The 16,171-nt window shown below is 32.5% G+C and overlaps 1 protein-coding gene across 4 annotated transcripts; it reads left to right on the forward strand.

Moving 5' to 3' along the window:
* Positions 1 to 1,672: 1,672 nt before the first annotated feature.
* LOC149882774 (uncharacterized) lies at positions 1,673 to 8,548 on the forward strand. 4 transcript variants are annotated; one of them, XM_090100789.1, is made up of 5 exons: positions 2,523 to 2,682; positions 4,031 to 4,148; positions 7,875 to 7,991; positions 8,076 to 8,260; positions 8,386 to 8,548. In XM_090100789.1, exons 2-5 carry the CDS (start codon positions 4,087 to 4,089, stop codon positions 8,463 to 8,465), a joined length of 444 nt encoding a protein of 147 aa, XP_089956915.1. In that variant the 5' UTR covers positions 2,523 to 2,682; positions 4,031 to 4,086; the 3' UTR covers positions 8,466 to 8,548. The 4 variants fall into 4 exon arrangements, with proteins under 4 accessions (XP_089956914.1, XP_089956915.1, XP_089956916.1 ...); XM_090100788.1 differs by lacking the exon at positions 2,523 to 2,682 and adding an exon at positions 1,673 to 1,918 and having other exon boundaries at positions 7,875 to 8,260; XM_090100787.1 differs by having other exon boundaries at positions 2,525 to 2,682; positions 7,875 to 8,260.
* The last annotated feature ends 7,623 nt before the right edge of the window (positions 8,549 to 16,171 follow it).

Consider the following 16,171-nt stretch of genomic DNA (forward strand, 5'->3'; position numbering starts at 1 on the left):
ATATAAAAAAACAAAATTTGATTTTTTCATTAAGCTGCGTTAAGTACTATTAGTAGTCACTTGGATTGTGCAAAGCAAACAGAATTTGTAAACATTTTATTAATGTTTTTAATAATGTTGCAATTTTTTCGGTTATAGCAGAGACTCTGGAATTATTATTCAATTTTCAACCCACAGCACAAACATTTTGGCTACTTGCAACCTTAGGGTAGACATGAAATGGTCTACTTTTCTACATCGTAATAGTTTTAAAGTTTAATAGCCTGGAGCATTATTTTCCTGCCACCTATGAAAATCTCTAATGCAATTTTATGAGAGATTTTATGTTTCACTGCTGTATGGCTAAAATTTTATGAGAGATTTTATGTTTCACTGCTGTATGGCCAAAATTTTGAGATGGTACTTTTTGTGAAGCTTTCACCAATCGAAATTTTTTAATTATCCATTCTCGTTGGACGTTTTAACTATCCAATTAATCAAAAAAATATTAATGAATGCGTAAACGTTCATATTAAAATAAAACATTACATTCATCATGAGACTTTTAAGTTTTTTCTGCGTTAATTGTCATCTGCTAGGCATTTTTAAATGCTTTTAAATTACTATAAAATATTTTTTTCATATTTTAATATTCCAGGAGACGTTTAAAAGAATAGATATCATCTCTAAAAAAAATATTAGAAGTCGATAAAATAATTATTGTACTTTCAAAAAATGCAACTTTATTATATACAATATTTTATGTATAAAGCTATTTATATATATATATATATATATATATATATATATATATATATATATATATATATATATATATATATATATATATATATATATATAACACACACACACGCATACGCACACGTACACACACATATAAGATAAGTTTAGAAGAATAACAAGTTTGTTTTTGTGTGGAAGAAACAGATTTTGTGTGGATGCAACAGAACTAGATTCGTATGATTGGATAATATGTTTAATACTATAAGTGAATCGAAGTTTTCATTATTTGCAGTTGAAACAAATAGGAATTATCGCTGTTAAAAAAAAGTGGAATAGTCTGACAGCGCAACCTATCCTTCAAGTTAGGTCAACTCTTGACTCAATTCAAGATGGAGATATGACCTCTGAAAAATTGTTTGCAATCCACAATACTTTTAGGTTTTAGAGCAGATGGCTCAAATTAACAGATATTTAATAAAGATCAGTGACTTGCTATCGTTAGCTCCGTTTTACTTTGCCATCACAACTAACTTTATTATCAGAAAATGAATTACTATCTTCTGGCTAAGATTGAAAACAAAATGTTGAAAAGTGATACAAATGACGTCAGTAGTAGTGTCACTTACATCATACAAAAGGAGTTGTTTTAAAATTCAAAACACTTTGATTTGATTTTGCTATTCATTTGTTTTAATTATATTGGATGAATTTAATAGATAGGTTTATAGGTAATTTCGATAGATAAATTCAGGGAAAGAATTACTTTTAAATTTAAATTATTTTATCTTTAGCGTAGGTAAAGAGCCTTAATTTTTGATAATTAATTTTCCTACGCGAAACTATTTCATAATATGTTGTCACTAAAATATAGTTCATTGAATATAGTTCAATTATATATAGTTCATTGAATATAGTTCAATATAGTTCATTGAATATAGTTCAAAGCATAAAATATAGTTCAATTTATTTGCAGTGTTTTGTACATCATCGACAAGAATGTATCTGCAGACCATTTTGAGATAATGAAAAAATGGATTTAGACCAGCATTGGAAATTAACGCACTGGATCAAAACTACTTCAGTGTACTCGGCTACACTAAAGTCAATGCAAAATTATACAAATCAACAAAAATTAAAAAGAGGACAGTCACTCATTTGAGCAAGCTGCTTGCGTTATCTACGTTGCGTGTAATAAGTATTGATATTTTTTTCCCTAGTACCCAGTGGGAGTGCATCGTCAGCACGACGTTTTACGGACGTCTTACGGACGTCTTACGGACTTCTTACGACATCATGCGGGCGATGCATGCCCACTGGGTAAGAGTGCCTAACATTCGTTCATTCCTTTAGGTTACGGCATCAATCGTAACATTTTAATTTTCCTTGTTTTTATTAGTATGTTAATGTTAAAAGACAAACCACCAATATCAATTTTTTTCTACCGGCACTTTATTTTTCAAAAACATTTTTTTTTTTTTTTTTTTACTGATCACCGCGCATGCTTAGTAAATATATCTTACACTTACATATGCAGAGTGCACAAAGATTATTTTTGCCTGCTTTTTTTATATTCGACTTTTTCAGGGATGATTTTAACTTTTGTGACTGACCGGTAAAAATCTGAATATTTTTACCGGTCGAGCTTTTAATTAGTACCATTGAAAACTGCGCGTGCAAAACATTTCAATACAAGTTAAACTTCATTTGCCAGCATTTAACGGATTATTTAAAGAACGCTGAAATGCCGATATTATGCTGCGCTATAAAAACTTCACGATTGATAAAAGAGCTTATTATCTATAAAATAGAAAGACTTACGTAGGATCGAAATGCTTTGATTTTACCATTTGTTTGATTTAATTGGTTGAATAAATCGGTTGTAAATTATGAGAATAGTTATGGACAATATTTGGAGTTCTATAATATTTTGAAACTTAGAAATGCAGAACAAAATACTAGGTGTGTTATTATTATTTCCTTTCAGTTTTTTCAATTTTGTTAAGAATATAAATGACAAATTTTATATAAAATATATAATTTAAGCCTAAATGTAAATTTTGATAACATGTTGTTTTTAGTTATTTCCCTTTCTGATAGCGAATTCCAAAAAATGACCAATAATCAGTACCATGGTAATAAGTGAGTGAGGCTCATTCTACAATGGTTGCGATTGCAAAGATTTTCTATTGTAGAAATTAAGCAAAGTTTTTAATACTCGCAATTTTGCTACATTCAAACAACTTGATTGTACAAAATAGAAAGGGGGAGACAGACCCTCTCTAGCTCTTCCCGTTTCGATAAACACCAGGTGTACACACATGTACAGTTGCATGAAAAATCAGTCTCACCATCAAAGTTTAAAACAATAACGATCAAAAAACCGGTTGTAACTACACAGATAAAATGATAATAGTTCAATTAATGATGTACGGAACAATTCTGCAACTATTTTATAACTTTTACAAACAAGTTGAAACCACAGACAAATTCTAATCAATAGTAAGCCTTTTTTTAAGAATGGCTCAGAGATCAAAAGAGAAACACTATACAATTCTTAAGATAAAACCCATTATCTAAAACAACACCTGATTTAGATGCATCTGCATAGAAAAGACACAGGATAAGAACGGTGGAGAAAAGTTAGAGGAATTTTTTGGGAGAATTTTTATGGGAGAATTTTTAAAAGGATTTTTTTGGAGAATACTTGAGAGATTTTTAAAAGAGAGTTTGGGAAAGAGAGGAAAGAGATTTTGAAAGAAGTAAAAAAAAAAAAAAAAGAAATAAAGAAATATTTACAAAGAGGAAGAGAATGTTTTTAAAATGAGAAGAGTTTTAATATAAATAGATACTACGGTCATGATTTCCAAAGGTGATAAGGAATATTTTTCAATAACTTTTGATTGTATATTATTATCTGTATTTTTAAATATTAAAAGAATATACTTGAAATAAATATTTGAAGATACTTGTTAAGTATTATAGGTAAGAAAAGTAAAACCAGTATACTTAAATTGAGGAATTATTATATCCTTATTAATTGTGTTCAGGCTTTGTTTTTAAGCTTAACATAGGTCTGAAGTGTTAGAAGTTGAGGAATCTACCGTTACCGAACAATTAACAAACCACACATCCCAATCAACCAAATCATAACACCCAAACGCCCTAACAAAACCAAACAAAATAAACACTTTTTTCTGCCCCTACAATATACACCAGTTCACTAACAACTTAAAGAAGAATTTTTTTTGAAGTAACTCTTGGATGTAACCATCCAGTGGTGTTTTCTATACAGGATTTGTGTTTGTAGATTTAAGTAAAGCGTTTCATCCGGTGATTTAATGAAGTGTACTTTACATACCACCAATGCACACTATAGGGAGCAATCCAGTTTATTGGTTTGATGGTTATCTACTCAACAGGAAACAGTAAGTTTTTAATGAGATAAGCTCATTATCTGAATCTGTTTTTTTATCAATTTTCGGATCTTTTCAAATGATAATGAGAAAATAAGTATTTATATATAATGAAAGGGGTATTTTTAAAAAAATCATTTGAGGCTAAATTCCCTTTGATCTTTTCTAAGTTTTTTAGTTTGAACAAGGTCTTGACATAAATTCATAGCCTCGTTAGCATTATTGTTAGCATAGGTTATTGTTAGCATAGGTTCTTGTTCACTTCATTGTTAAAATCGAAAAAGTCATTTTTTGTAAAACATATCCTCTATTGTAAAATGTCTCTAAATTAACAATTGCAATTTTAAGTTATGAAGCTTCAATTTTCTTGATACCAAAAGAATAACATCTATCTAAATATTTAAACACATACAACTTAGAAAACTCGAAAATATTCTATTCTTTTTATTTGGTTACAAGAGTTTTTTTAAAACATGCTGAAATTAGATTCAGCAATATCACTTGGAGTAAAGACTTTTTGAATACTTTTTTCCACATGAATGCTCTTAACTTTAAAGCTAACAACAGCTTACCTAAAATAAGTTACATTAAAGTTGAGGTTCAAAAAATCTAAAACCTTGGTTAAACATTTTGATTGAATGGTAAATTACTTGTAAACTTATCCAAATGATTGAGGATTTTTTAAAGGCTTTGCAATACAGACATTGTTCTACTTTTGTTGAGTCCACTATTTAAAAGCTCGTTATAAAATCCTTCAGTGATTATCGCTGCAGATTTCAAAATATGATATTTTAAAATGTGAACATTGTAATATGCAACTGTTTTGTCATGCTACCATTAGAAAGCCTCCTTTAAAACTTTTTTCCCACATACTTTGAAATATGATACAAATAATTTGCACCAAGTTTTTGAGCATCTGCTAATAAACGACAAACTTCAGAGCGAGTTTAAAATAATTTATATATTAGATATACAAAGCTGTAAGATTCCAGAAAAAAAAACCCATATCTCGCATGCCTTATTTTTTTTTTATTTTAATCCTAACAGTCATGGCTTAGAATTGCGTAGAATCAAATTAATGTATATAGAAACATGTCAAACCAAAAGCGTTGCTGTTTTAAAAGCATAAAAAGTTTTATTTTAGAAAAAATCCAGAAAGTTCTATTCTTTATTGATTGTTATAGAATTTGGTTATTTTTCTTTAAAGCCAAACATCAATGCTTAACATTCTAAATTAAAAACTAAAACCATTGTTATTGTATTTTTTACACATTAAGTATTTACACATTAAGTAATTAGACATTAAGTATTTACATATTTTAATGTGTGATGTGAAAAAATCGAAAAATTTCATCTTGTAAAATACTTTCAGTTTATGATGTTTGAAATCTTTGTTAAAAGTACTTAAAAGTATATAAACACTTAAAAGTATTTTTAACAAAGATTTCAAACATCATAAGCTGAAAGTATTTTACAAGATGAAATTTTTCGATTTTTTCACAAAGATAGAACTGATATACATAGCTTCGTGAGGACATATAAGTCCTTACGAAGCAAATATTTCAAGCCTCAAATCCTTTTTAAATAAACAACACTCAAAAATAATTACTGGTAACAGTCAGGTTTATCGGAAAAAGCAAGCCACAGCATAAGATTAAAAACTCAGCTCCTGGAAGCATTTTACATGATTTTTTTAACAAAAGAATATAGTGTGTATACACACACACACACACACACACACACACACACACACACACACACACACACACACTCACACGCACACACGCACACACGCACACACGCACACACGCACACACAGGTTTTCATAAAGTTAGACGCACTCATATTTGAGAATAGAAATTTTTAGTTTTTTAACGATAAACCAATGACAAAAAAAGATTTCGGTTTAGTTTTTTTTCTATTTATTAGATAAATACATACAGAATACAAAATTTAAAAAAAATTTACAAAAAAATACAAATACTAAGTAATAATTAGGTACAACTATATGGTATTAAAAAAATAAGACAAAAAAAAACTATTCATAAATTTAGACGCACGATACATTAGGAGGCGTAATTTATGAACCAATCAATATTTTGTGTATGCGCCTTTAGCTTTAATACGACTAAGGACATCCTTAAGAAGACCTATACCAGGTCTCCTTAAGGACGTCCGTTAGCTGGCCAAGTGTGGAAATTTGAACCTTTGCCAATTCACGGTCAATCTAAGTCAAAATGTTTTCAATCGGGTTCAAATCAGGTGAGTATGGAGGCCACGTTATTCTCTTGATATTATTATCGTTGAACCACTCCTTCGTATATTATGCAGTATGTGCAGTAGCGCCATCTTGTTGAAGTTTCCATGGTTTATCATTGAGCATAAGCAGGTCAATTGATGGAATTAGGTTGTTTTCCAGTACTTCTTCGTATATTCTGGAGTTGATTCTTCCGGTGTATGTTTGGCACATACCAACACCTTTGTAATTGAAGCATGACCAGATTCCTATCGAGCCTCCTCCAGTTTGTACATTCGGTCTAATGTACCTGACGTAATATTTTTCGTGAGCCATTCTTTTGACTGTTATGTTAGATTTGCGATCGATATGCTCAAAGTTACTCTCATCACTCCACATAACGTTTTTCCATTGTTCTACTATCCAATACTTTCTTTCACGACATCATTTTAGTCTCCTTTGTTTATCATATGGACGCAGGGGGCGGTTTCTTCAAAGCAGAGTAGACTCCGATCTTGTATTTAATAAGTATTCGGCGGAATGTGCTTTGAGAAATAGATGTATTTCGTGTTGTGTTGAATTCTGTGGTCAATTCTTTGTAACTAATTCTTGGATTAGCTCTGACAGCTCTAAAAAGGCACTCTCTTCCTTTCTGGTGGTTGACAAGGGTCTACCTGCCCTCGTTTTCTCGCTGGCTCCACCATTGTGATGAAAGTTTTGCTTCGTTGTCCGAACCCATTTCTCAGAAACTCCAATTAGCTTGGCGATTTCTCTATTACTTTTGGTTCCCTCTTTGATGTGAGCAATAATTTGTCATCTTTCACCTTGAGTGATACGCCTTTTTGCCCATTTTTTGCCTATTTTTAGTGCAAAACTAACTTAACTTTTGTTTATTTATTAAATAATGATTAACTAATTCCAGGTAAGTCATATTTATATAAGGTTTTTTGACAAAATCAATTAATATAGGCCAATTAATGAGAAAAATGGGAAAAAAACTACTAATTAACTATCAATTAACGAGATATAAGACTTTTTTTGATTTTGCGTCTAAATTTTTGAATAAAATAAAATCAAGCTTATCAATTATCTTTTTTGTGTTAATTGGTATAGAATAAGTAATAAACATCTTGTAAAAAAAATTAAGGTACTCTATAATAGAGTTTCACTTCCTCTATTAAATTAGCGGTAGCACTTTTATTTTATTTTTATTTTAAGTATTTTCTTATATATATGTATGTAAAAAAAAATGAGTGCGTCTAAATTTATAAAAAAACACTGTATAATCTCTTCAGTTAGACTTAACTTAATTATGTATCGAGCCTCAGAGCTATTCTATATGTTTGTTCACTCGAAAGGTTCACTCGAAACCCTAACGGTTGTTAGGATATTCCATTTTTAAAAAGATACAAGTATTAACAGTATTTAAACTAATATAAACTATTAAGTTAGGTTATTATGAAGTAAACTTACAAATATTAAATCACCTGTCATTTTATTAGGTGCTGCGTTGTCTCATTGGTAATTGAAGTTTTGCTTATTGTAATTGGAATTGTGATGGTCAGTTATCAAGCAGCAAATAAAACCGATTTTGAAATTTTTCCTGGTGGAATAATAGTGTTAGTAGTTGCTGTTTCGATTTTGTTCACTCATTTGTGTTTCTTAATCTTGAAAAAAAATTCTGAAAATCGTAACTTTCATAGGCAGATTCAGCTTAGTGAAACTCCAGGTATTCAACCTACTTGTGAGTTTAATAGAAACACAGAACAATGTATTGGTCCCTTTTTTCTTGGCTCAAGTTTCTTACCTTGCATCGATGAAAATCAAGATCCTCCAATTTATCAGTATCAGTGTACACAGTCAGCGATAAATATTCAAATAGAGAATTGTAAGTTTGCAAAATAAGATTCTAATTAATGTTGATGTTTACATATAAACTTACACCGCTTTTTCATTATAAACTAAACTGTTGTTTCCAATTGCAATAAAAAATGCATCGGCTGTTCATTTTAGATGTGCATCTTCCAACATATGTTCTACCATCGTATGAAGAGGCAATGGCATCTACAGAACAACAATCTCAATTATCCTAATTGCAGCTTAAATTTTTTTAAGCAGTTTTTATTAAAATGTGAAGCTAATTTGCGTAGAAAGTCTCTTAAAACCCTGTCTATTAAATTTGTCGATTTCTCACAGATTTATAAATTTTTTATATTTAAAAAATATTAGTAATTCTTAAATTAAATGTAATGTAAGGAAAATTGCAAGCAATACAGTATAAATAGTAAAATCCACATCTGCATACAGAATATTGGATTCCAGATTCAATGAGAGCCGACTTCATTTCCGCATAGATGTTTCTCTTGCTTCGATAAAGATTGGTGAGAAAACGAAGGCTAGCTTTTTCTAATGCAACCTGTTGTTGACTGCAAAGTACTAGTTAACTGATTTAAGACGGCCAGAAATTAACAGACCTATTCTTATGATAATGAAAAACTTTATATTTTCCATATTTGTTCCGAAAGAAGTAAAACGTGCGTTTAAGGGATCTAAAGTGTGTGCCAGCGAGGCATAAAATCCGATTTCTCCAAAAATCAATAAAAATAGACAAACCTTTTTCAGTAAAGAAATCAAGACAAAATTTAAAGCTCTGTAAGCTAATACACCTACATCAGCCTGAAAGCACTTTTTCTAACACAGGATTTTTTTGCAGGTTAAGAAGTTCGTCAAATCTTCATACCTTAAACCCATTGTTTTTTAAAGCAATCTTTTTAACATTTTTTTAATTGTGCGTACTTTTTTAAAATATATTTGTTAAATTAAACTATATTACGGAGCTTGAAATTGAAGATCTCAGTGGAAAAACCGGCGGAAGTTACATTTTCAAAACATTTAAGTTATTACTGTTTTTCAAATAACCACGTTTTGTTTCATACACTTTATAATTTACTAAGTAAAAAAGGCATACCAATTTTTATAAAAAAGGATAAAATGAAGCAGAACCCAATGGATTATAGAGTGGTTTCCAGGGTTACATTTGGAACAAAGGATGTTTTCAAAGGGTTTTGATCATTAAAAAATCACCTAATTTCTAAAACTCACAAGGATTCGTTAAAGCAATAATGTAGTAAACATTTCGATTTTAATTTTTTTTTTTTGCATATTCTGACTATCTTAAACAATGTAATAGGTGCTCGCTTCTAATAAAAACTCGACCATTCAGAGAACCTGTCATTCAAGAAACACATCCTTCTTTGTAGTGTAGCAGATTAGCATTAAAAATGACTAAAATTGTGCATAAGTGGATAAAAGCATGAAATTTTCACCAAGAACTCAGAAAATTATGCTAATCATTTTAAGATATGGTGGCAAAGCATAGCATTGACCAGAACTGTCTTAAATCCATGATGGCAGTTACCGCCATCTTGGATTTATAAAAACCTTATTAAATTTTAATCCGTTTAACTAATCTTGGCTAAAATTTAAGAGATGGTAGATTATTCAAAGTATACATTGATCGCATATGCACCAATGAAGGGAAAAGGGGCTTCGGCACGGTCCTCTTGCCCAAGAAATACCCCTTCCCCCCTGCTTTTTTTTAAAAAAAAATTTTTACTCAAACTTGTTACTCAATAAAAAGTTTATAGTAGTTAAGAAGCCAAACAACTTTTAAAAAGCATATTAGTTAATATTAATCTACACATTGTTACATTTCTATCTCTGGTACACTCTCCTTGACAACTGCAAAGAGCAGTACATTTTAAGCTGTTACGAACACATTTACAGGGGCGTGTTATACAACCTGTCTTACATCCGCACTGTATTAACTCAGGACAGCATTTATCAGCTTCAGGAAGCCTTATCCATATTGGATGCCAATCACTTCTTTCTATCTTCCAACCCCATTCACTTTGGCTATGTAAAGTTGGCGATACTATCACATGCTACATTAGTGAGTCACGCGTTGGTGGAATGTTGTCAATCTGCCAGTTCTTTTGAGTAAAGAAATACTGTCTTGCAGAATTTACACTTTTTGCTCAGCAGTTTGGTCATGCAATAAAATGACAAATCTTTCAAGTAACAACAAAGTTTCATCCGTCATTTGATCATGAGCTGCAGAAAGTGCCAAAAATGCATCAGTTTCATCATTGAAAGAAGACCAAGTAAACCATGCTGTTTTTTTACCTTTGCCACAAAAAGCTGAGGTTGTATCGCTACCAGTAAAACCATGGAAAGCCGGTAAAGCTTTCTATTTTAATGACTGTCCAAGACTGTTAGCTATTTCATGTACTGCGATTTAACGGAAATGCATTTCAATGCCAAATGCAATCCACAGCTGATTGCATAAAATTTTGTGCCAAAAGGATATTGCTATAATAAGAACATCTGTATCAATTTTCTTGTAACCAGCCCTTGCTGCATGATATACATGTTAAATGAGGCGAGCCTCTTTATGAGAACATGGTTCAAGATTATCAAAGGTACAAGAGCTTGAAGACAGAACATGTTGCCCGGCGGTGGCTATTATAACTTTTGACTCGGGTAATTGAATTGAAACTGCTTTTTCAGATAAAAATTGAAAAAATTCTCTTTTGTTGTGATCATCTCATAGGAATTCTTGCCATGCACGTGTAGCAGATTTTAAGCTTTGAGCTTTGTAAGTGTCCCAGACAAGATCTAGTCGTTGCGTTGTAGCAATTTATAAACGGAGATAAGGAAGGAATACGTCTAATGCAAAAACTTCTTAGCCTTACCAGGCTTCAATAACTGAACAATAACAGCCCCATCAAGAGCCATCATATCAAATGAAGGCGTGGAAGGATCAATGTCAATGATTTGGGTGATTTTTTCTAAGCATGGAACCAAATCAGACTTGGCTCCAAATCGTAGAGTGCCAAACTCAGAGATTGAAGGGAAATATGACTGATTTTCATGCTCAAAAAATGTTTCCAAATTGCCGTCTCTAGTTTGGCAGCCAATTTATAATCTAGAAAGTAAGTCACAGTCACTTTTCGTGGATTTCAAGCGTTTGCTAATATTAGACACGATTGCTGATTGCCGAGTTGTGAATAAGGACAAGTTGTAGCGTTTTAACGGTACATACACACTAGCAGTTCTATTAACAAAGCGATCTTGAACAAAATGTTTGTACTGAGATTGGCCTACATCACAAATTGATATAATATTATATATATATATATATATATATATACAACACAAGCAAACTAACATACAGAGGTAATGGAGTTTCTTGTGATTGAATTCTTCTACTTTTAACAACAGAAGAGTTAGATTTCTCTGATTGCTTATAATTTACACTATTAAAAGTAATGGCTTATAGTAAGTGAAGCAGGAGTATTAATTGGCTTGGTTTGTATGTCAATGCTTGGACCTTCCAGTATCATGTTAACGAGTGCAAGGAGGTTTTTTGATACTCACCTTTCCTGACACTCTGGCTGAAATGTACCTGTAGAAGGTTCAGCGGTGTCAAATATAGTTTGGCGTATAATATGCGCAGCCCTTGACAAACACACTGCATCACAATCACACTCATATTGAAAGGCTTTAAGAAGTGCTGGACAAATGTCACAATTAAAAACAAGTAAAACATATCGAACTCCCTGTTGTGCATGCATGTTAGGAAAATGGACTTGTAGTCTTTTTCTTTCAAACGTGTGCTATGCATACGCTGAGTTGGTGTATGTAGCCTATTTTAAGTTAGTTGGGACAAGCGATTAACATATTGTCTAGCTAGATCAGCTAGTTTTAAAATGAGTGTGATGCCATTCTCTGACCTTGTTTCTTCAATGTAAGCGATCAACTGAGCAAAAACAATACCATGTACACAGTCAACTTCATCTTCCACTTTCTGCGTTTCAGCACGCATGTGTCTATCAAAAGCACGTTTTTTGTTGTACAGGTCATTAAGACACTTAGTGTGATACTTAGCCTCTTGAGCAATTAAATCTGTGTGGCTCAATTTGGTCAATAATGTAGAATCACCCAAGGTAATAGCATACTCGTGGACTTTAATATCCAGATCCGTGGTACAGACGCTGTGCAATGAGTCTTTTGACTCACTGGTATCACAAATAAAACAAACCGGTTGTGTGTAAACCAAATTTGATTTTCTCATATCACTTGACATTGATCGCCTGAATGAACTGTGCTCAACATTAAGTGCCTGGGCTTCATTTAATAAGGATTCACCCTCTGCAGCTAGAGATGCGCAACGAAAACGTTTAGCTGCTCGATTGAGTTTAGTGGAGTAGTAAAACATTCTGTATGGTTTATGCCACTTAGCTTTGTTCGCAATTAAAGTACTTTCAAAGCCACTGCCATCATCTAAGCGCTAAATACAAAATCCAGGCGGTAGTAAATCTGCCTGCACAAATTGTGGTAAGGGCATATCAACTTGTTTGCAGAGGTACTTTGGCAGAAAATACACTTTGCCCAGTCAATCGAATTAGGGCTGTCGATAACCTCATTCTCCATAGAAATAAGATGTGCAACAATATACCGTTTGGCCGTATGTATGTATATATATATATATATATATATATATATATATATATATATATATATATATATATATATATATATATATATATATATTAGGGTGTTTCTTATTTGGGGTTAAAAAATTTTTTTTTTTGTTTTTCAGTGGGCCACCCACTGAAATGGTTCATTTCGGTGAGAAAATAAATGTGTAAAAATTTCAAGGGGAAAAAAACATTTTTACTGGGCGCTACCAGTCATTGAAATTTAAGGCATATTTTACTATGCGCTCTTAGTCATTAACATAGGAAAAAATCATAAAACTGATGGAGACTGGTGATAATGACTCATTTACTTGGTACACATTTATTTACTTATTACATGCATTAAAAACATCCATTTTCTGTCATTGCATTTCTACTTATTTATTATAAGACAGCAATAAACATGCTTTTTTAATTTGATTGTAGGTTTATTTAAGACAATAGTTACTGTACTAAGATTAAGCGCTCATGAGAGTTGTCTTTTTTCTGTCAGGATATTTCTGTCTATATTTTTGAACTACCAACAACAGGAACTGCTTTTGCTCTTCGTTATTTGTATGTAGTATATCATATTCTTCCATTAGTGCTACGCCACGTTCTGCAATGTCGTTGACAACCTTCATACTTCGAACAGTGGACTTTACAGTCTTGAACTCATCATTATGTTCCCATTCGCTCACACCGTTTTGAAGAAAGTGTGATGGAAGTCCTGTGATGCTAAAAAATCTTCGTTTATTAAACGTGACAAAGTCCTCCAGTTTCTTTTCTTGGATAACTGAGCAGTCCAAAGTAGCCCGTTTCATATGTATCTGATCTGAAACATTGTTCAATGCTTGGACCATCTTGACCTTCGTCTCAGGGCGAACCTCATCATCAAAAAAAGCTAAAGTAACAAGTTCCTCTGATAGGTACCAGAGATGCCCTTGTAACTTCTTTACAGCAATTTTCGAGATCTCAGGATGCTGGGTCTTATAGGCATCCAAGTCTTTCAAGAGCTGCAGATCAAGTCTAGGAGCTGAGGTTGCTTCAGGAGATCTGTACCAGGCTGTAATGTACAGTCGAACCGTGAAAAGGCAAATATCCTTTATTCCCTTCTCCTCTCTTTTTGTCAATCTGAATTGGTCTCTAAACATCCAAATCTTCAACGCATAAATAGCTTTCGCCATCCAGCGAGCACGGTGTAGACCGGCAGGAGCTCTAAATGAAATACCCCTCAAAGGTACTCCTCCCAAAAAAACCATGGACAACTCAAAAGTTTTCGGTAGTAGTCACGAGGTTAAAAGATTTGTAGTTGATCTTTGAAAAAGACGATTCTTTCATCAGTGATATCGGTAAGAGCATTCGAAGCGTTCTTATCAGACTGTGCTGTGTGGTACTTTGTAGAATCAAATGAGACCCAACTTTTTTGAAATCTTTTAAAGAGTGGTATGTCAGGTCCATTTGAAGGGCCGAGACACAGCAAAACTACTGCTTCCAAAATAATTTCCGGAATGTGGTGACGACATGCCAGCCACAACATATCTTTCCCAAACTTCTGCTCTAGAAGAATGCAAGCCCCATTTCTTGGCCCAGTATTGGCTGCAGTAGTATCAAAGCACATGCACTTTACTTGATCGTTAATTCCCCATGTCACTGACACTAAGAAGCTGCTGCACTCCTACTCCAGATACTAGAATTGGAAGTCGGTCAACAGTTTCTTTATCGGTGATGTCAGCAAGTAATTTTCCATCCCAATGAATACATAAAGGAACTTCTGGTTTGAATTCCTTCCTTAAACCTTCTGCTATCTTTTTGAGGTGTTTTATTCGTTCCCTTCGAATGGAAGCTGAATTAACATTGTATTCTTTTGGATCATGACCAAGAAGTTGTAATGCCGGTGTTAACACAAGTGCCGCCCCACGATCATTCAATTTAGCCACATCTAAATTAGCTGCCAACTTCTCATTCAGTATATTTTTCCTGCCACGTCTAGGACGCTTTGGAGCCAGTGTACCTGAAGTTGATGGCTCGGGGTCATCTTGGTTACCAGACGAGGCATCTTCTTGAGTTATGCTATCTTCTTTAGGGTTATCTTCACCTTCAGAAGATGATGAAAGAACAACTGTTTCTTCTCGAGATTTTCTTGCCATCTCCTCTCGGTCCCTTTTTCGGTTCATTTCTTTTTGTCTTTTTCTTGATACTTCTTCTTGCTTTGCCAATTTCTTATTGACTGGACCCATTTTGCCTCTCCGAATTTTCTCTCTTTGGCATAATAGGAAGTTTTTATCCTCCTTAATGGTGATCATTTCCAATGCGTTGGCATGGGTAATATCGAATAGTTCTTCCAACCCTTTATTCCATTGGTCTTCCTTTTGTTTCAAATAATCTGAACGCTTAGCTTTATTCTCTTTATTTTTCTTCAACTTTTCCCATTCCTTGTAAATGTTTTCGATTTTAGGGACAACGTGCTTCTTTAATTGCACTGGTATTCGGGCCTTTGACCAAACTTCAAAAACATCATTTGCTGTGGAATGTAATGCTTCCCTAATGCTTTGCTTGGCAATCTGCTTGTAATGGAAGAAAAGGGCCAACACTTCCCTTTTTGATGGAAGCATAACACAATTTAAAGAAGAGGACATCTGTCCAATAAGCCATATCTCCGTTTTCTTTCTGGTAGCTATCGTTGCACTGGTTGATGAAGCCATCATTGTACAGTAGTTACACTAGTTTAACCTGCAAAAGGAACAATTAAGCATTATAGACACAATTCTGCACACTAAAAGTAAAAAAATCACTAGTTAAAAGAGGTTTGTACGCTAAGCACCAACCACTTTTGTTGCATAACATCATACGCAACATAAGCATTTTTAGAGTACATTTGCGCAATACTGTAGGGTCGGTAGCGACCCCTAAAAATCATTCTAAAAAAAAAAAAGTGCATTACTTTTTTATGATAATGAACTAAATGGCAGGGTGGCCCATGCAAAAATCGAATTTTCAAAAATAAGAAACACCCTAATATATATATATATATATATATATATATATATATATATATATATATATATATATATATATATATATATATATATATATATATATATATATATACCAACACATTTTAAAATTTAACTATAAACTTACTTTTAATCAATAAATATTGTTTATCTATTTTTCAAAACTTTTGTATTTTATTTGTGATATGATTTTTTTTTAATCGTTTTTTTTTTTTAATCGTTTTTTTGAAAGGGCAATATGATTGGATAAATTTAGACTTT

The sequence above is a fragment of the Hydra viridissima genome, unplaced genomic scaffold (genome assembly GCF_058129835.1).
Source record: "Hydra viridissima isolate aposymbiotic clone 2 unplaced genomic scaffold, HvirCarnegie_v1 scaffold_10, whole genome shotgun sequence".
NCBI classification, from domain to species: Eukaryota; Metazoa; Cnidaria; class Hydrozoa; order Anthoathecata; family Hydridae; genus Hydra; species Hydra viridissima.